The sequence below is a fragment of the Oryctolagus cuniculus genome, chromosome 1, assembly GCF_964237555.1.
Source record: "Oryctolagus cuniculus chromosome 1, mOryCun1.1, whole genome shotgun sequence".
NCBI classification, from domain to species: Eukaryota; Metazoa; Chordata; class Mammalia; order Lagomorpha; family Leporidae; genus Oryctolagus; species Oryctolagus cuniculus.
Window position 1 is genome coordinate 205,093,110 of NC_091432.1, and position 22,170 is coordinate 205,115,279.

A 22,170-nucleotide genomic window follows, 5' to 3' on the forward strand; every position below is an offset into this window, starting at 1 on the left:
CAACTCAAGAATCTTTAGAACATATGCAAACACATGGAGACTGAACAACATGTTCCTAAATGAACAGAGTGTCATAGAAAAAAATCAAGAGAAATAAAAATCTGTACAGATGAAGATTACAATACATCACGTCAAAATTTGTAGGATTTAGCAAAAGCGGTGTTAAGAGGAATTTTATAGCAATCAGTGCCTACATCAAGAAACTGGAAAGTCACCAAATAGATGAGCTATCAATGCATCTCAATGACCTAGAAAAAAAAAACAAATTAGGAGGAAATAAGTAATAAAAATTAAGAAATAAACAAAATTGAAATGAAAACAATACAAGAGATCATAAAAATGAAGAGCTGGTTTTTTGAAAAAACAAAATTGACACACCACTAGCCCAACTAACAAAAAAGAGTTGGGAGAAGACTCAAATCAATAAAATTAGAGATGAAAAAGGAAATGTAACAACAGGTACCACAGAAATAAAAAGAATCATCAGGAATTACTACAAAGAGCTAAATGTCAACAAACTGGGAAACCTAGAAGAAATGTATAGATTCCTGGACACATACAACCTACCTAAGTTGAGCCATGAAGACATAGAAAACCTCAACAGACCAATAACCAAAATGAAGATTGAATCAGCAATAAAGATGCTTCCAACAAAGAAAAGCTCAGATCCCGATGGCATCACTCCTGAATCCTACCAGAGATTTAAAGAAGGACCAATTCCAATTCTTCTCAAGCTATTCAAAAGAACTGTAAGGGAGGGAATCCTCCCAAGCCCCACTCTCACCATTGCTATTCAATATAGTCTTGGAAGTTTTAGCCAGAACCATCAGTCAAGAAAAAGAAATCAAACAGATACAAATAGGGAAGAAAGAAGTCAAATGATCCCTAATTTGCTGATGACATGATTCTATATATAGGGAACCCAAAACACTCCTCGAAGAAACTATTGGAACTAATAAAAGAATTTGGTGAAGTAGCAGGATATAAAATGAATGCACAAAAAGTAAAAGCTGGGGCTGGCCCTGTGGCATGGTGGGTAAAGCTGCTGTTTACAGTGCCAGCATCCCATATGGGAACAGGTTCAAGACCTGGCTGCTCCACTTCCAGTCCAGCTCTCTGTTATGGCCTGAGAAAGCAGTAGAAGATGACCCAAGTCCTTGGGCCCTTGTACCATCATGGGAGAGCTGAAAAGAAGCTCCTGGATCCTGTCCATGGATCACCCCAGCTCTGGCTGTTGCAGCCATTTGGGGAGTAAACCAATGGATGAAAGATCTATCTCTGCCTCTGCCTCTGCCTCTCTGTAGCTCTGCCCTTCAAATAAATAAATAAATCTTTTAAAAATCAATAGCCTTGGGCCGGCGCCATGGCTCAATAGGCTAATCCTCTGCCTTGCGGTGCCAGCACACCAGGTTCTAGTCCCGGTCGGGGCGCTGGATTCTGTTCCGGTTGCCCCTCTTCCAGGCCAGCTCTCTGCTGTGGCCAGGGAGTGCAGTGGAGGATGGCCCAAGTGCTTGGGCCCTGCACCCCATGGGAGACCAGGAGAAGCACCTGGCTCCTGCCATCAGATCAGCACGGTGCGCCGGCCGCAGTGTGCCGGCTGCGGCGGCCATTGGAGGGTGAACCAACGGCAAAGGAAGACCTTTCTCTTTGTCTCTCTCTCTCTCTGTCCACTCTGCCTATCAAAAAAAAAATCAATAGCCTTTGTATACACAGACAATGCCATAGCTGAGAAAGAATTTGAAAGATCAATCCTATTCACAATAGCTAACAAAAAAATTAAATACCTTTGAATAAATTTAACCAAGGCAAAGAAATCTACAATGAACATTATGAAACATTAAAGAAGGAAATAGAAGATATAAAAAAGTGGAAAAATCTTCCATGTTCATGTATTGGAAATATCAACATCATAAAAATGTCCATTCTACCAAAAGTGATTTATAGATTCATTGTGATCCCAATCAAAACCAGCAACATTCTTCTCAGATCTAGAAAAAAAATGATGCTAAAATTTATACTGGAAACATAAAGACACCAAATAGCTAAAGCAATCATAAACAATAAAAGCAAATGATATGGAGGCATCACAATACCAGACCTCAACACATACTACAGGACAATTATAATCAAAACAGCCTGGTACTGGTACAAAAATGTGTAGACCAATGGAGCAGAATAGAAACTCCAGAAATTAACCCCCACATCTACAATCAATTTACCTTTGACAAAGGAGCAAAAATAAACCCCTGGATCCAAGACAGTCTCTTCAACAAATGGTACTGGATCTTCACATGCAGAAATATGAAACAAGGGGCCGGCACTGTGTCTTAGTGGGTAAAACTGTCTCCTGCAGTGCTGGCATCCCAAATGGGTGCCAGTTTGAATCCCAGCTGCTCTACTTCTGATCCATAGCTCTCTGCTACTGCATGGGAAAGCAGTGGAAGATGGCCCAAGTCCTTGGGCCCCTGCAGCAGTGTGGGAGACCCAGAGGAAGCTCCTGGCTCCTGGCTTCAGCTAGGCGCAGCTCCAGCCATTGTGGCCAATTGGGTAGTGAACCAGCAGATGGAAGACCTCTCTCTCTGTCTCTCTCTCTTGCTCTCGCTCTGCTTCTCCTTCCCTGAGTAAGTCTTTCAAATAAATAAATAAATCTTTAAAAAAGTATGAAACAAGACCCTTACCTTACACCTTACAAAAAAAAAAAAAAACCTACTCAAAATGGATCAGTGACCCAAACCTATGAGGTGATACCATCAAATTACTAGAGAACACTGGGGAAACCATAAAAGACATTGGCATAGGGAAGAACTTCTTGGAAAAGACACACAGTTTTTCAAACCCAAAATTAACAAGTGGGATTACATCAAACTGAGAAGCTTCTGCCCTGCATAGAAACACTCAGCAAAGTGAAGAGGCAACCAACAGAATTGGAGAAAATGTTTGCAAACTATGCAACTGATAAAAGATTAACTTCCAGAATCTATAAAGAGCTCAAGAAACTCAATAACTACAAAACAAACAACCTAGTTAAGAAATAGGCAAAGAATTGGAACAGACACTTTTCAATAGAAGAAATTTAAATGGCCAATAGACACATGAAAAAATGCTCAGGAGTGCTAGCCATCAGGGAAATGTAAATCAAAACCACAATGAGGTTTCACCTCACTCCAATTAGAATGACTCTAATACAAAAATCAACAAACAACAAATGCTGGCAAGGATGTGGTATAGTATACTATGAAATACTATACAGTGGTTTAAAAATGAAATCCTCTCATTTGCAACAAAATGGATGTGACTGGAAACCATTATACTTAGTGAAATAAGCCAGTCCCAAGAAGAAAATACTATATGGTCTCTCTGATCTATGGTAACTAATAGAATACTTAAAAATGTAATCTATAGGAGTGAAATTAACACCTTGAGATGCAATGATTTTGAACAGCCCTTGCCTTGACTGTCGAGGAACAATATTTTTCTTGCTTGTATTCTTTTTTCTTCATAATAGTTGAATTCTTAATTTATCTCTGTAAAAAATAATAGGAAAGGGAGAGGGAGGAGGAAGAAAGGTTGAGAGTATGGTTGGGAAGGAGGTAGGGGGGAAGAATCACCAAGTTCCCAAATTTGTGTATATTAAATGCATGAAGTTGTATTCGTTAAACAAAATTAAAGATGTGGAAAAAAACTTATAGACATGGCATCAGGAATGGCAGAATCTGAGGAGTCATGGAAGCCTTCTGAAAATATAGGCTTTTATATTCCTTTCTTACATCCTTTGGTACATACACATCTCTCTCCACAGTTGATATCCAGGGTACTTCTCAGACTGGGCTGCATTCACAATGAAGTTATCATTGCCTCTGGCTAACTGTTAGGATTTTCATTTCTATCAGTCAGCACTTAGACCTTACTGCCTAGCAGGACTGAAGGCAGACACCTAGAGGCTAGCAGGGGTGAACAAGGAGCTAGATGATTTAGAGATAAAGCACCAAGATGGTGTTCTGCAAAAAGAGGAGTAAAGATAAGACTCTTGTTAAGATAAAACCGTGTTGTCAAGAAGCCATGTAATTGTATGCTTTCAGGGAGTAAAAATGTATTTGTCAGTTTGTTCTTTAACTTGTAAAAATATTTGGGGGATATTCTAGTTGATTATGCATCATTGTTATTAGGTAATCATTCTTCATTGCCACTGATCATGATGAGTAATTCCAATATTGACAAATGCAGGATATATTTTAGTTCATCCACTATAAAAGATACTTCATTAATGCAAAAGATGAATAACAAGTAGTCAAATGTTTTAGATTGCTAGAATTTTAGATTTTTTACTCCTGCTGCTTTAGAAATAAAGTTAGAATTCCTAACTAATTCCTTGAGTTTTAATAATAGAAGTAACTAATCTCTATAGGGAGCTTCACAGTATACAGTGTATTTCTAACTATTTTCTATAACTTGATTAATAAGCCCATGATGTAGGGACTATTTAAAACTTTTTTTTTGCAGATTGATTTAAGTAAAATCCGTTCTTACATGAAGTACACTGTTGTCAGCCTTTGGTGTTTGCTGCCACAGAATCTGTAGGAGAGACCACAGCAGTTCTTGTTCTGTCAGTCTCTGAAATTAATTAAGGAACATATGTATTAATTTCTGCAAGAAACTTTTTAAACCATAATATTTAATGTATGTGAACCAATTTGTACCAATCTGAAACTTTTAATATTTAATGTATGTTGGCCAGTTTGTACCAATTAGATCAGAAAAAAAGTCAAATTCATTGCTAAGATGATGAAAATAGTGCCTCATTCAATGAGCCATGTTGGAAGTATTTTATCATATTCTTGTTGGAAAGTTGTTGACTACAAAACTGAGAAATTCTTGTTATGTTGTGGCAAATGCAGTAAATTCCACCAGACATGCTACAAACCCTTGCCTTTTTACTGTGTGTGTGCACATGTGCATGTGCTACCAAGCATACAAAACTAAGGTGCTTTTGCATACCTACCAATAGATCTTTCTAAACATGTGGAAAACTAAGCTTAGAAAATTATGATTGAAAATATGGACACTGGAGCCATACTGTTTAGTTTATAACCCAAACTCCTCTACTTACTAGCTAATTTGGTCAAGTTCATAGATCTGTGTCTCAGTTCCCTCATCTACGCAATGTGGAGATAACAATAGTGTCTACCTTATGGGACTGCAGGGAGAATTAGGTAAGTTAATAATGTAAAGCACTTATGATAATATCTAGTACATAATAAACAGTATTAGCTAACATTATTATTTTGTTGATGATTTCCTAAATATCTATGGCAATCTTACTTAAATGTCTCATCAACTCTGTATGTCCTTTCCAGAAAATGAGTAATATAACTACTAATAAATTATCTTCATTAGAAAACTTCATGTTTCAATAAAGCATGTTCAGGAGAAATCATTTCACCACCTTTCCTTTTCCTAAAGGAACACTTGCTTCCTGAAGGAATGATTTCCACTGTTGAATTGAGGATGCCTTGCAACAGCTGAATGACTGTCTCCACTGAGGTTTTCCACTGGGGATCTTGATGCAACAAAAAGAAAGGCAAAAAGGAATTGGACCTGTTCCTTTGTATCCTGTACCCCATTTACAGTGTTGATTTGATAAGAGATGTGATTTAGAATGAACAGCCAGTGGTTGAATCAGAATATAGTTTGCGGCCGGCACCATGGCACTGCCTACAGCACCAGCATCCTGTATGGGTGCCAGTTTTAGTCCCGGCTGCTCCTCTTCTAGTCCAGTGCTCTGCTATGGCCTGGGAAAGCAGGAAGATGGCCCAAGTGCTTGGGCCCCTGAACCCACGTAGGAGACTAGGAGGAAGCATCTGGTTCCTGGCTTTGGATCCGTACAGCTCCAGCTGTTGTGGCCATTTGGGTCTATGCTGGCCTATTAAACATTATCTATGAGCCAGCTCTGTAACTAGGAATGTTTGTTATGTGCCAAGTATGATGCAAAAATAAACGTGCTCCCTGCTCTTAAAAAGCATGTATATTCTTTTTTAAATTTTTTTTATTTAGTAAATATAAATTTCCAAAGTACAGTTTATGGATTACATTGGCTTCCCACCCCCATAATTTCCCTCCCACTAGCACCCCTCCCATCTCCTGCTCCCTCTCCCATTCCATTCACATCAAGATTCATTTTCAATTATCTTTATATACAGAAGATTGATTCAGTATATATTAAGTAAATATTTCATCAGTTTGCACCCACACAGAAACACAAAGTATAAAAATACTGTTTCAGTACTAGTTATAGCATTACTTCACATTGGACAACACATTAAGGACAGATCCCACATGAGAAGTAAGTACACAGTGACTCCTGTTGTTGACTTAACAATTTGACACTCTTGTTTATGGTGTCAGTAATCTCCCTAGGCTCTAGTCATGAGTTGCCAAGGCTATGGAAGCCTTTTGAGTTCGCTGACACTTATCTTGTTTAGACAAGGTCATAGTCAAAGTGGAGGGTCTCTCCTCCCTTCAGAGAAAGGTACCTCCTTCATTGATGACCCGTTCTTTCCACTGGGATCTCACAGAGATTTTTCATTTAGATCTTCTTTTTTTTTTCCCCCAGAGTGTCAGATCTTCTTTTTTTTTTTCCCCCAGAGTGTTTTGGCTTTCCATGCCTAAAATACTCTCATGGGCTCTTAAGGCATTCGGATCTGGCTGAAGGGCTGATTCTGAGGCCAGAGTGCTATTTAGGACATCTGCCATTCTATGAGTCTACTGTGTATCCCGCTTCCCATGTTGGATCGTTCTCTCCCTTTTTGATTCTATCAGTTAGTATTAGCAGACACTAGTCTTGTTTGTGTGATCCCTTTGACTCTTAGACCTATCAGTGTGATCAACTGTGAACTGAAGTTGATCACTTGGACTAGTGAAATGGCATTAGTACATGTCACCTTGATGGGCTTGTATTGGAATCCCCTGGCACGTTTCTAACTCCACCATTTGGGGCAAGTCCCATTGAGCATGTCCCAAATTGTACCTCTCCCCCCTCTCTTATTCCCACTCTTATATTTTCAAAGCATGTATATTCTAATGAGAGAGATGGCCATTATTGAATAATCACAGAAATACAAAATTTCTCCTGGAAAATGGAGTGTGAAAATGTAATGGTATCATACCATCTAAAATTAGAGTATTTTTTCTAATATTCTATGGGAATTGTGTTATTTTTCTCAAGCACTTATGCTATCTTCTGCTGCTTTCTCAGGTGCATTAGCAAGCAGGTAGTTGGATCAGAAGTGGTGCAGCCAGGACTTGAACCAGCACAGGTCATTCTTAAGTAGAGTGAGATCTATGTGCACTCAGTGCTTCCTAACAGAATTGGGCTTTGCTCTTGGGAGCTTTTTCAGACCTAAGCTTGAGAGCAGATCAGTGTACGTAGTGCCAGTGCAGTCCCTGGAGAGCAGATTCCTCTGTCCCAGTGAGCTGGCATCTCCTCCTACTCTTACCTACCCCTTGGTTCCTTGGTGTGATGGGAAGCTCACGTGCACACAGAGCTACAGTACGCAACATGCACTGTTCTCTAGCACCTGTGAATCTTTTCCTCTCGGAGACTAGGCTGCCTTCCAGCCTAGTCACTACTGTCCAGGAGAGTGTCTGCAAATACACACAGAAAGAGGAGCAGGAGAGAAGACAGGCCACTGGAAAATTCAAGAGCAGAATTGTCTGAGAGAGACCCAGCCTTGTTTTCTGAGCAGTCTAAATCCTGTATCTCTGAGTCAGGGGCCAGACAATAGAGTGTGTGTGTGTTTCAGAGAGGGCCAGAGACACACAGGAAGAAAGAGTGCACATGCCAGAGACACAGAAAGAAGGAAAGAGAGAAAGAATCAGAGAGAAAGGGGCGGGGAGACAAGACCCCTATACAGAGTGACAGAAACACAGCAAGAGAAATTAGACCTGCTTTGCATGTAGTTTGTTGAGAGTGGAAACCCCTCACAGATTCTTGCTGCAGGTTGGCATCAGTCCTGGCCCTCAATATGGTTATGAGTTTCCACCTTTTTCACTATTGTTGCATATATATTTTAGTGAACAATTGAGACATGATCCATCAGAGGCTGTCAGGCGAGTCTGGAACATATTAGAATCTTTGATCGCTAGTACTTGAGGACATGGAGTGAAACTGTATGGAACCAGGACAAGCCTCCAGCCCCTTGACACTAAGAATGGAGAAGCAGTGATACGACTAGGAAATGGGTACCATGTGAGTCTTCAGAGCTGCAGAAAGTTAGTCTGCAGTACTAGGGCTGACACCAGGATCCCCTCAGGCCTGGGAAAACCACACAGCAGCCTGCTCAGAGCTGGGGAGAACCCCGTGGCTCTCCATAAGCAGACCTACGTTAGGAAGCCCAGGCGCAGGTAACAGAGTGGCAGCAGGGGCCAGTGAGGGTGAGCAAAAGGGGACTAAACTTTTAACCCTAAGAGTCTAAGACTCAGGTGGAGCCTGAAAATTGAAGACTAAATGTTCTGGACCCACCTGACAGCCTCTGATGGATCCTGTCACAGTTGCTCTCTAAAATATATATGCAACAATAGTGAAAAAGTGGAAACTCATAACCATACTGAGTGCCTGGACTGATGCCAACCATGTGAGGCAAAAGACATGCTTCATCTGCATTTCCTAAACCTAATTCTGGATATTTCTGTTGCTCGAGTCCCTCAGGTTTGATGCCAGGCGAGGCAAGGAGCATGGAAGTGCCCCTTCCTCCCTTCAGGCAGACCTAGCCAGATTCTAATTTCTTCAGAGAACGCGACATCCCCATCTGCACCATACCCTGCTGTATGGGCTGATTCTAGGAATTCACTTGTCTCTTCCCCCATCCAAGGCTGTTATCTTCTAAACCAGGCCTTTTTAGAATTCAGGACAAATCAAGCAACAATGTCAACAACACATGTCTCACACACATAACTCAGCCAAATCAGAAGTGCTTTACTTTTAGACCTTTGTGTCTCCTATAAATTCGAAAATCCGTTTAGAAATTTAATCAGCTCCTGTCAAACAAGGAACATTATTGATCGAACAGCCATGAGGTAAATTAAACCAGCTATTTAAGTAATCTCACTTAAAGAATTTTAGACACCAAGCTAGGATACATGCTCATTTTTAAACATCTCTTTCAAATCATTTCTTGCAATACAAGAGACCATAAATGGTGCTTCACCTGATTCTGGGGACAAAAGTAACTATATTTAGCTTCTGAGGCTTATAAAAATACACACAATAGTTCAGGGATAAGTAACAGAGGGATGGCTTGAGTTTCTTTACAAGAGCCCTGTGTGATGGATGCTGTCTATAAATCACCACTGCAGGTTCTGATGCCCTTTGTTGGCGTGGCCTGTGCCTGGCACGTGGACTCCCCAGGCTGGCTGGGTACCATTCTGAAGCTAGATCAAATACACCAGGATGAAATGTTTGGAAACAGATGTCATTAAGCCGTCAGCAGAAGCAGACATAATCCAGATGGGGGAAGCCACTTTCAGCACCGATGCACAAAATAGCCAAGGAGAGCTGACAGTCAGAATCATGTGACCACAGAGCTGGCACTGCAGGCAGTTATCTGAGAAGCTTGGAAATCCTCCATTTCAAAGAATAACCCACCCTAATTGGAAGCACTTCTGACAAATAAAATGCCAGAGGAAAATGCTGTCACCTTTCCTTTTCCAAATCATAAATTACCCTCATTTCCTGGAAAAGGATGTCTAGACAGACATATTGCCCCTTGAAAGAACAAGAGACCTGATCTTTGAGAATCTTGCTTGAAGAGGTATAAACATTTCAGCCATTCAGACTTCCAGAACCTCAGGGTAGAAAACTGCCACAAATGATCAATGAATGCCTGCTCTCAGAGGTCAGGCCCTAGGAGTATGAGCTGGCTGAGGCTATTTAAAAAAAAAAAAAGAAGAAGAAGCCTGTTCTCCTTGGGATAAAGCACATTCTGGCAGAGCCACAAAAGGGAAAATTATAGCAATCAATATGAAGGTTCCAGCCAAACTCATCTTTGCTTCTGCTGTAATAGATCAACTTTTGAGTGCTGAAATCAGCACAATTTACAGATTCAGGGTGTTGGATGTGGGAGTCAAAACTGAGTGGAATTGAAACGGTTGTAGACCCTCGGCACATACCCAAGGGTTAAGGCTTCCTCTCACATTCGCATTTGAAAATCTCCTTCACCACTTCAGGTGACTTGTAGCACACTGGCTGCCTACATCCTCTCTTGATATAATAAGCAGATAATGTATAGATGTGATATATAAGCTTTGAAATAATTCATAGAGAAGCTTCTATAAAGAATTCTACTTATGTTCAAGCTTGAGGACTAGTCCTATGGAATTTTCCAAAGAACAGATAAAACCCAGGAAGCATAGCCTACCTATAGGACACTCGGGGAATTCAAAGTAACACCCCCCCTCCCCACTAAAAGATGGCCATGACCTGGAAACTGAATGTGTTACTTACATGACAAAAAGGAATTGCAGGTCAGATTAAATTAGGGCTTTGAGGTAGAGGGATTATCCTGGATTATCCGGATGTTCTTACAAGGACAGGCAGGAGGGCCAAAGAGAAGAAAAGGTGAGGATGGAACCAGAAGTCAGGATGATCAGATTGCTGGAAAGGTGCCATAAGCAAGGAAAAGCAAGTGGCTTCTAGAAGCCAGCAAACACCAGCGGCGAGTTCTATCCTGGAGATTCCAGAACAAACACAGCCCAGCGAACCTGATTTTGGACTTCTGGCTTCCAGAACCTCCAGAGAATCTACTTGTATTGTTTTCAGCAATTCAATTTGTGGTAATTGGTTACATTACCAAAGGAAACTAATAGAATCAATATCTTTTGTTTTTAACATCTTTTTTTTTTCATTCTCATCTTCTAATGCCAGTACCAAATGAAATACCCAAGACAATCAAGATTTCTGGAATATTATTTTTTATTGTTTTAGGGACAACTGCTTAAAAACCTTAGTCACTTTCCCCTGCCATGATACTATAGTTCACTCCTTCTAGGAGTGTTTGCATTTCCAATTAGGACTAGGGAAGACAACATCTATGAAAGGAAAGAGAAGTTGCCTTGAGTAATTACTTAAAACCAGACACCATTGCAGGTATTTTTCATATACTGTATTTGATCTTCTCAAACTTCCTCCCCTCCATTTTGCATCAAAAGGCACTAGGGTTCCAAAAATGTAAGTAACATACTGTGAGCAAGTCACCGAAGCTGAGATTAAAGCCCAAATCTATAGGAATCTGGAACTCCAGTTCTTTCCAGTAGACAATGCTGCTTCTAAATGACGTACACAAGCTAAGATGTTAACAGTGGAATGCCTGCCTCCGCTTGGATTAAGTGATTTGGGTAGCAGGCAATACTTCCTGGAAAGACAAAGGTGAGGGGGCAACTTGAGGAGTTCCCAGAATCTTTCTGAGGAATCATGGACACTGCTGTGTGTCCTCTCAGGATGAAACCAATCACCAGTGTGTCACTACTCCTAATTCTTTTAAATCTCCTTCTAGGGGTGTTTGCATTTGGACTTTTTGCTACTGACATTTTTGTAAATGCTGGACAAGTGGTCACGGGGCACCTAACACCATACTTCCTGACAGTGTGCAAGCCGAACTACACCAGTACAGACTGCCGTGTGCACCACCAGTTCATCAACAATGGGAATGTTTGTACTGGGGACCTGGCAGTGATAGAAAAGGCTCGGAGATCCTTTCCCTCCAAACATGCTGCTCTGAGCATTTACTCTGCCTTATATGCCACGGTGAGTGTGCATGTCTTGCTGCATCTCCCAAGTCAAGTTTTTGCTTGGATTTCTGTCCCTCTGCCATCCTTATCTCTATTCTTTCATCAGTCATTTACGGTGATTTTTAAAGTCATGTGTCACATGTTTATATTCTATCATTACATTATTGACATAACAGTCCCCCTACCCTGATCCCACTCTCAACACCCCAATATAATATCCTGACCTGCCAGATAATAGTTCTAGAGAAAATTGTGAGAATCCCCTAGCTACAGCCTCTTATTTTACAGATGCAAAAACTACCCAAAGAGTCACTAAGAGTATACACTCCAAGCTGGGACTCGGGCTCCTGGCACCATGTCTGGGATTCTCAACACCCATACAGCAACACCTCTATCTTACACTTGCCTACAAATCTGTATGTAGGGTTCTTACATGAGGGCTACCCTAGCTACATGCAGACATGGATAAACACACAGCTTTCCCTTGCTTCTTCAGACACTCTCCCCACCCCTTTACAATGTAATCCTAGAACAACCCAGTACTCCCAAGATCACTTCTTTTTGCTTCCCAAGTCACCCAATCCTTGATTGCCCCATTGGAATATAGTGCTTCCCAGTGTTGCTCATCTTGAAGAAAACTCAGTGTTCCTTTCACTCTCCTACTCTGTTTGCACCCATATGGGAATGACCTCATTTCACATTACTCTGGAGTGCGCTTTCTCTGAAATGCAGGGTTCAGCTCAAGAGTTCCATGTGCTGTTACCTTAGTATCACTGTGGCATCAGCATTTCTCAGAGGAGGAGTCACTGTGGAAAACAGTCCTCTTCCTTACTTCAACTTATTTCACATTCAGGATATGACCAGTCTGGAGATTCTCAGTGAAAGGTAGGAGAGGAGAAGGCAGAAGAAAGATTCCTTTGCAACTCTCCAGTGTTCCCAGATTTTCTGGGTAGGCCCTGACCCCATCTTGAGGGAGCTGTGTAGCCGTCTCGCTATGAGAGGAACTACAAGGAGGCATCTTCCACCTTTGAGGGAAGAGGGCCTTTGCCATCACCTGGAGAAAAGGTGATCAGCTTCCGGTCTAATATGTAGTAGTGTATAATTTGTGGAATATTCTTTTTAAATGGGAATAGATACTGGCCTTCATATCCCATTTATACATCTAGAGGATCAATTTGGCAATGACCAGCTCCTCAATATAAATAAATCTCCTTTTTTGTTCCTTTTAGATCTACTGTTTAAACAATATTTAATAAAATGATTTCAGCTACACCCAAACTTAAGGAAGCACAAACAATATAAAAGCCTCAACATATAAAACAGGTCAGCTGTAGCTTGGTTAAACAGCTTTAAAAAAAAATCTATGTTAGGTATTTTTTAACAAAGAAAGCCCTCCGAGGGATTCATTATATTTTCCAAACTCAGAATACTGACCCGTGCTACATCATCTGGAACCTAACTTGTATGAAGTATGATTATGTGCCTTTTCCTGTATTTCAACATCAGGCTCAAGTCACTGCTGTGTGCAGTTTCATCTCATCAAATGAGACAAACTTCTTTGGGGAAGAAGCATCTTTATAGTCAACTCACACAGAATGGCTGCTGCTGTAGCACATGTTCAAGAATTCAGATGTAATCCAACTTAAATCACAAATCACAGATCATAATCAGAAAAACTGATATAAAAATTTCACTTGCATATTTTCCGAACCTCTGTTACATGTTAAATACCTTCATAAGTTAGCAAGGATTTCCTTGATATTAGTTAATTCTAGGAAGGATATTAACCATAGGATTATGCTCTTCATAGTTTGCAATCTTATAGAAAACATTTGTAAAGGATATAATTAAAAGACAATATAGAAACATAAATAGTGAAGATTTCAAGTAAAATTTTACACATGGTCTCAGAGTAGTGCAATAATACTTCATGTAACTTCTATCTAACAAGCTTTGTTAAAAAGTCCCATTTTTGTTATTTACACCAGTATTAAAGCATCACTCTGGGAAATTAAGATTCCAGTGCATATTATAAAATGCATCTAGTTGAACTTAAGTACTCAGGCCATACAAACACTATAGCTTAGCATTTTAGGATCAGCATTTAAAGAGTTGCTAAATTCAGCACATTTGTTAAGAAATGATGGATCAATGATGCCCTCTGGTGGTGCTTTGTACCCATTACCAACAACATTCTACCTATTTGAAAGAGGCACACCTTCCTAAACTCCAGACCAGAGACATATTTTATTATACCCATGCAACTTGTTTGTGCCCTGTTCCTCACAAATAAAATCCCATATCTTAGGTGTCACCATTTCCATTATCCTTTACCTATTTCAGATCTTCTCAGTCTTCTGTAGGTCATGGCACATGTAGAAGAGTTTATTTTAATACTCACTAGAGCAAATGGATAGAGCCAAGTATAGCTATCCCAATGAATATGGGAATTTGTTTCCACTCCAATGGAGACAGTTTTGTGGGACAAAGCAGTTGGGAGTGTCTGATTCAGTTCATCAGCACTTGTATTATTGCCTGAAAGTAGGAAGCAGCAGCTAGGGCTATGGGAACAGAAAAAGTAAAAGGTACAATTGCTCAACTACCTGGTCTTCTCTACCATAAAATTAATTCTGAGGTTTATTTTGTATCTGAGTTTTCTAATACCCCAAACTGTGCTCTGATTTGCTGCATAAAAAGTACATGTTCTGAATTTGATCGATACTATGCAGTCATTTCTTATATCACTGTCACTTCTGTCCATGCACCTACTAGAATATATAGATGATTAATAGACATCTGATCATTGCTGTTGCTGCACTTATTTCCTACCTGATTTTTCTTTGCTGAGTAGCTTCATGGAGTTCTCCAAGGAAAACTAGTTGGTGTGGTTGCTCTGACATAAGCCTTTGCTTGTGTGGCTGGCGTGTGTCCATGCATGCATGTGTATACACCACCACAAGAGGGCAGCCTTGTCACTCCTGACTTCTGTCCTACTCCAGATGTACATCACAAGCACAATCAAGACAAAGAGCAGCCGACTGGCCAAGCCGGTGCTGTGCCTCGGGACCCTTTGCACAGCCTTCCTGACTGGCCTCAACCGAGTCTCTGAGTATCGGAACCACTGCTCAGATGTGATTGCGGGCTTCATCCTGGGCACTGCAGTGGCCCTGTTTCTGGTAGGTCAGCTTCACTCTCTTTTCCCCTTCTTGTGCCTCTAAAACCACATCAAGACAGGTTTCCCAGACTTCAGTCTAAATCCATGTTCCTTCTGTCTCAAGTTCATGAATTACATTTATTCCCCAAACATTATGCATCCTTTTACTTCAAAAATTATTTTAAAGCATTTTTAGAAAAATTATATTGAATATAAATTTCAAAAGTACAACTTTTGGATTATAGCGTTTTTCCCCCTGTAACCTCCCTCCCACCTGCAAACCATCCCATCTCCTACACCCTCTCCCATCCCACCCCTCATCAAGATTCATTTTTAATTATCTTTATGTACAGAAGATCAACTTAGTAGATACTAAGTAAAGATTAACAGATTGCACCCACACAGACACACAAAGTATAAAGTACTGTTTGAGTAGTAGTTTTACCATTAATTCACATAGTACAACACATTAAGGACAGAGATCCTACATGAGGAGCAAGTGTACAGTGACTCCTGTTGTTGATTTAACAACTTACACTCTTATTTATGATGTCAGTAATCACCCAAGAAAAGCACATTTTCTTTCAGAAATATAACTGCTGTATTTCCTCAGAGGGTCAGGGACAGGTAGATTCCAGAGGACAGCTTGCTGTACTTCCTCCCACACTGGTTTTCAGACTGGGGCTGAGAACACCAATACTTTGCCATAACTTCAAATGAGCATTCTTAATTTTTTAAGATTTATTTTATTTGAAAGACAGAGTTACAGAGAGAAGTAGAGAAAGAGAGAGGTCTTCCATCTACTGGTTCACTCCCCAGATGGCCACATCGGCCAGAGCTGTGCCAATCCAAAGCCAGAAGCTTCTTCCAGGTCTCCCACACAGGTGCAGGGGCCCAAGGACTTAGGCCATGTTCTACTGCTTTCCTAGGCCATAGCAGAGAGCTGGATGGGAAGAGGAGCAGCTGGGACTAGAACCAGTACCCATATGGGATGCTGACGCTTCAGGCCACGGCTTTAACCCACTGCACCACAGTGCCAGCCCCAAATGAGCATTCTTTAAATATTCATTTGCCATGTATTGGGAGAAACTACATGTTGCTTGTAGAGGGAACAAAGAACAGAAAGCTGTTGTGGACACAGGCAGCCTTTTTTTCCAGTATTTTAAGAAACTCGGCCTTGGCCTCTGGATTCATGGAATTTCATGTTCAGAAATATGAAAGCCTGGGGCCAGAATTGTAGTGTAGCAGGTTAAGCCAATATCTACAGTCCAGCATCCCATTTGGGCACCAGCTGAGTCCCAGCTGCTCCACTTCCAATCATGCTCCCTGCTAATTTGTGCCTAGGAAAGTAGCAGCAGATGCCCCAAGTGTTTGGGCCCTTGTTATCCCACATTGGAGACCCAGAAAAACCCCCTGGCTTCATCTTGGCCCAAGTTGGGGCCATTTGGGGAGTGAACCAGTGGATTGAAGACCTCGCTCTTACCTGCTATATATATATTTATATATATATACACATACATATTTATATATGTATATATAACTCTTTCAAATAAATATTTTAAAAAAGATACAAAAGTTCTACAGATGACCACACTACTCGTTTTAGAAGACGTCCATGATTATTTGAACATATCTATTGGGTATCTCATTTCCACGATCAGTGGCTTCCCTATGACATTTAATCTTCCTTAAAAAGAGTTTTTACTGTAAGTTTTCTCCAAAGCTTTACATTTCTGATGTGTTAATTCCTCAAGTAGATGGAGGCCTGGACACCTGCTCACCTAGGAAATCTCTTCATTGGAATTGGATTAGATGTTAACTTGTACTCTTTCCTGTATTTTTTTCAGTCTTATTGGGGTATGATATAAATATACAATGTGGTAAGTTTTGATGCAAAAACAGCCCTCTCTACCTTTCTCTGAAGGGAGGAGAGAACCTCCACTTTGACTATGACCTTGTCTAAACAAGATAAGAATCGGAGAACTCAGAGGGCTTCCATAGCCTTGGAAACTCATGACTGGAGCATAGGGAGATTACTGATGCCATAGACAGGAGTGTCAATTGGTAAAGTCAACAACAGGAGTCACTGTGCACTTACTCCTCATGTAGGATCTCTGTCCTTAATGTGCTGTACATTGAGATTTAATGCTATAACGAGTACTCAAACAATATATTTCGCTTTGTGTTTCTATGGGGGTGCAAACTGTTGAAATCTTTACTTAATGCATACTAAACTGATCCTCTGTAAAAAAAAAAAAAAAAAGAAATTATCAACTCCCAACTCGACTCTCACTGGGATTAAACATGACAATAGGTCTGATCTGATTTCATCATCATTTAAAAAAATCATCTATTATTTTTCACTTTATGTTTCTGTGTGGGAGCAAACTGTTGAAATCCTTACTTAATGTATACTAAGCTGATCTTCTGTATATTAAGATAATCGAAAATGAATCTTGATGTGAATGGAAGGGGAGAGGGAGTGGGAAAGGGGAGGGTTGCGGGTGGGAGGGACGGTATTGGGGGGAAGCCATTGTAATCCATAAATCGTACTTTGGAAATTTATATTCATTAAATAAAAGTTAAAAAAAAAGAAAGCTAAGAATATAAAGAGAATTGAAAAAAAAAAAAAACAGCCCTCTCACTCATCCTTCCTCTACCCTCATTCCCAGGCACCCACTTATCTGTTATCTCTATGAGTTTGTCTTTTTTGGGATTTCACGTAAATGGAATCATATGAAATGTCTTCCCCCGCCCCTTAGCCTCTTTTAATCACCATAGTTACTTTGAGATTCCTCCATGTTATAGAATATATGAAAAATATAGAATGCATATGAAAAATGTAGAATTCCACTGTATGGGCATACCACAGACGTTCAGTTTTCTATTGTTACCTTTAAGGATTTAAAATAGACCCAGAAGCGTTTACATTGAATCACCAGCCCCTGAGTCTCTAATATTATTCATTAAATGAATCCCCTAAAAATATTCAGGAAGCTTCTGTAAGGAGAAAGAAGCCATTATGGAATCAAAGGACCTTGGAGCTGTCATTTCTGGTCCAAATGCCTGTAAGACTGGCATCACACATATATGAATTTTATAGTCATTTACCTTAATTTCTGTTTCCCATTCTTCCTCCCTGCCCATGCCAACACACAAAATATATATGCCTCTCCCAACATCTGACACAGTTTCCCAACATTTTCTGTCTGCTATGGAATACACAGAAAATGCTCACACTGATTTGCAGCACCAATTATAAAGCTCCATTGCACTTCAAAATTACTTTGAGTGGATCCAAGCTTTCTCTTTCTAAGGAAAGATGGAGGAAGAGTGGAGAGCAAATTCTTGGGTAAAGTTACAAAAGAAGTGGTGAAGTGATCCTGAGGTGTTTATATATTATACAAAATATTTTCAGAGGCAAACTTCTTTTTTTTTTTTATTTATTTAACAGGTAGAGTTATAGACAGAGAGAGAGAGACAGAGAGAAAGGTTTTCCTTCCATTAGTTCGCTCCCCAAATGGCCACCACAGCCGGCGCTGCGCCAATCCAAAGCCAGGAGCCAGGTGCTTCTTCCTGGTGTCCCATGCGGGTGCAGGGGCCCAAGCACTTGGGCCATCTTCCAGCTGCCCTCCCGGATCACAGCAGAGAGCTGGACTGGGGAGCAACTGGGACTAGAACCCGGTGCCCATATAGGATGCCGGTGCCAGAGGCGGAGGATTAACCTAGTGCGCCATGGCACCGGCCCCAGAGGCAAACTTCTTAAAATAGAAAGAGAGGCTGGAGTTGTGGCACAGCAGGTTAGGCTGTCACCTGCATCACTGGCATCCCATATGCCAGTTCAAGTCCCAGCTGCTCCATTTCTGATCCAGCTCCCTGCTAATGTGCCTAGGAAGACAGCAGAAGATGGCCTGAGTGCTTAGGCCCCTGCACCATGTGGGAGACCCATTTGGAGTTCTAGGCTCTGGGTTAGGCCTGGCCCAACCCCAGCTGTTGTGGCCACATGGAGAGTGAGCCAGACTTTGTGCTTTCCTCCTCTCTCTGTAACTCTGCCTTTAAATCAGAGAGAGAGAGAGAGAGAGAGAGAGAGAGATAATATGAATGAATATAAATAACTTCAAGAGAAGACAAGATTTTTTTAATGTTTCTTTATTTTTTTATTATTATTTTTTTTGACAGGCAGAGTGGACAGTGAGAGAGAGAGAGACAGAGAGAAAGGTCTTCCTTTGCCATTGGTTCACCCTCCAATGGCCGCCGCGGCCGGCGCGCTGCGGCCGGCATACCGCGCCGATCTGATGGCAGGAGCCAGGTACTTCTCCTGGTCTCCCATGGGGTGCAGGGCCCAAGCACTTGGGCCATCCTCCACTGCACTCCCTGGCCACAGCAGAGAGCTGGCCTGGAAGAGGGGCAACCGGTACAGAATCCGGCGCCCCGACCGGGACTAGAACCCGGTGTGCCGGTGCCGCAAGGTGGAGGATTAGCCTAGTGAGCCGCGGCGCCGGCTAGAAGACAAGATTTTTAAGGAAGATAAATGACATATAAATGAAGGCTTGAGCCCCAAAGAAAAGCCAGAGTTCTTGTGATTTGTCAGTTCTGAAGCCAACCAGCCCCAACTCAAAGGAAAGAGTAGTTCTGATTGTTCCAAACATGTCTTGAGGTCTTTGTGGGTCAATGTTGGTGAAAGTCTTTGTGTATGCTGAAACCACAAATGTAGATTCTGCTTAACTAAACTTGTTTTCTCTCAGCAATTTGCAATCCTATCTCCCATCAATCAGTTACTGTTTGGTCTGCTATTGCTTTCAAGTGATTTCCCAACTGTATTGAAACTTGTTTTCCACACGTCATCTTTACGAAAGACCCAAGTGTGCTGTTGAACTGCTCTGGCACGACAGGGATGATCCTGTCTGCATGTTCCTGCTTGTTTACACAGATCAAATATGCCCCCCCGCTGGGGATTGGGAGGGGAAGGATGTCATGGAGGGGACTGGAGGCATTCCAAAGTGAAACCTGGAGACAGAAAAAGAGCAGAAACAGAATGGCAGCATACCATCTGCACATGTTCAGTATTGTTTGACATACAAGTATTTCCCATGAGATGTGGGAGAAAGGGGAAAGAAATGATTTTTGCACAAATTATTACATATCTTAAATATATACATCTTTTAAGATTTTTATTTGAAAGGCAGTGCGACAGATGGGGAGAAACAGAGAAAGAAAGATACCCGACCTGCTGGACATTCCCCCAAATGACCACATTAGTCAAGGCTAGGCCAGACCCAAGCCAGGAACCAGGAACTCTTGAGTCTACCATGTAGATGGCAGGGACCCAGATACTAGAACTATCTTCTGCTGGTTTCCCAGGTGCATTTACAGGGAACTGGATTGGAAGTGGAGCAACTGAGCTTCAAACCAGCATCCCAATATGGGATGCCTGCATCACAAGAAATGGCTTAGGCCAAGGTGCCATATTGACCCCTACCTATACATCAAACCATGAAGCCCTAGCAACATTTTATCTTCATTTTATAAAAGAGGAAAGTGAGGCATAACATAAATCATTGGCATAACAGCTACTCAACCAACAAGCCATGAATCAACCCGAGTCATTCAACTCCAGCGTTACTAATCCTTCCCCATCTTCCATTCTATGAGTGAAGGAAGTTTCAACAGAACTGGGGAGTAAACTGGAGGTGAGACAGGTAGAATGTATTCATGGAAATGTTCTTCAGTGTTTGCAGAAAGACTCAAAGCCACTGGCTATAGAAATGCAGATGGAGAACAATGAGAAGGAACAGAAAGAGGCAATAAAAACTACATGGACAAAAGGAACAGAGAAAATGATAAAAGCAGAATTAACGATGAAGTGGTCTTGGTAGGAAAGAAAAATTTGACATAATAGGGAAAAATTTTAATGGAAGCAGTAAAAAGAAACTACCAATTATGAATCACTCAATCCAAACAAACAATCACATAATCTGATGATGATCATTTTGGGTAGAGGTTAAACACCAGCTGACATTGACTGAGGATTTGTTCAAATTTGGCAATTTTCAAAGGCAGAATGATATAGTAACATGATTTATGGGTTCTGGAGTTTAAATGTCTGCATGCCAAGTTAGTTAACCTTTCTGTGCTTTCTTATCTACGATGGAGATGATAATAGTACTTCCTATGTAAAATTATTGGGCAGGTTAAGATGAAATGAAGTAAACCTACAAATGCAGAACAAGATAAACAGTGTCTCTCTGGAAGTGTTAGCTGTTATGAGTTGACTTGCATTCATCTGTCTTTAATTGTTACGAATCAAGGAGGTAGCATTTTTCCATTTTACGGGTGAATAGATAGGCTTGATGGAGTGGGTTGATTAGCACCAGCTCTCTAGTAATGAAAGAAATGTTTCCTCAGCACTTGAGCTGTTTTCAGCGGACTCCAAGTTTTTCTTTGACCTCTTCATTCAAAGGAGGAAAAGTCACTATGGTAATGATATCCAAGTACAAAAGGCTGCCACTTTGCAATGGCCAGGCATGGACAGCTCCCATCTGACCCCAGTCTTTTTTCCCCTCATTCTGCAGGGAATGTGTGTGGTCCATAACTTTAAAGGAACACAAGGATCTTCTTCCAAGCCCAAACCGGAGGATTCCCGTGGAGTAGCCCTAATGGCTTTCCCAAGGATAGAAAGCCCTTTGGAAACCTTAAGTGCACAGGTATAGTAAAGTGGATTTGGCAAACTAAACCCATAGACTCAACCTTGTAAGGGTATAAAATCAACCCATTCCCCTCCTGGAGGCAGGATACCACTGAATGCACCCAGTACCATTAAAAGTTGGATTTATTCATTGAAAAGGCCCTCAAGAAAAATCTTCAGAGCCTCTCTCAATGAATCCTGTATCCATTCTAGGGATTGGCAAGCATAAATCCCCAAGAAGTCCTTATTAACCTCTAACTTAAATCCCAGCTCCTTCCAGATACTCTGATCTCTATGTAACACCACATGCATGAGGTTTGGACTAATAACACAGGAAGTAATTTGACTTAGTAACTAGCATAATTCAAATGTCCCACACATAGTATCTGCAGAAGATTGGCTCCAGAAACCCTGAGAATACCAAAATCTGTGACTGTGCAAGTATCATACATAAAATGATAAAATATTTGCATATATGTGTGACATCCTGCATACTTTCAGTCATCCTTACTTATAGAATCTAATATAAATGCTATATAAATAGTTGTCA

At 41.0% G+C, this 22,170-nt stretch overlaps 1 protein-coding gene across 6 annotated transcripts in view; it reads left to right on the forward strand.

Annotated features, from left to right (window-relative positions):
• PLPPR1 (phospholipid phosphatase related 1) overlaps nt 1–22,170 on the forward strand; it is a 347,574-nt gene that overhangs the window by 319,606 nt on the left and 5,798 nt on the right. For all 6 annotated transcript variants that reach the window (XM_070054945.1, XM_051856156.2, XM_051856164.2 and 3 more), the window contains exons 5-7: nt 11,547–11,797; nt 14,781–14,957; nt 21,508–21,639. In XM_070054945.1, coding sequence (XP_069911046.1) covers nt 11,547–11,797; nt 14,781–14,957; nt 21,508–21,639 — 560 coding nt within the window. The remainder of the gene's footprint in view (nt 1–11,546; nt 11,798–14,780; nt 14,958–21,507; nt 21,640–22,170) is intronic.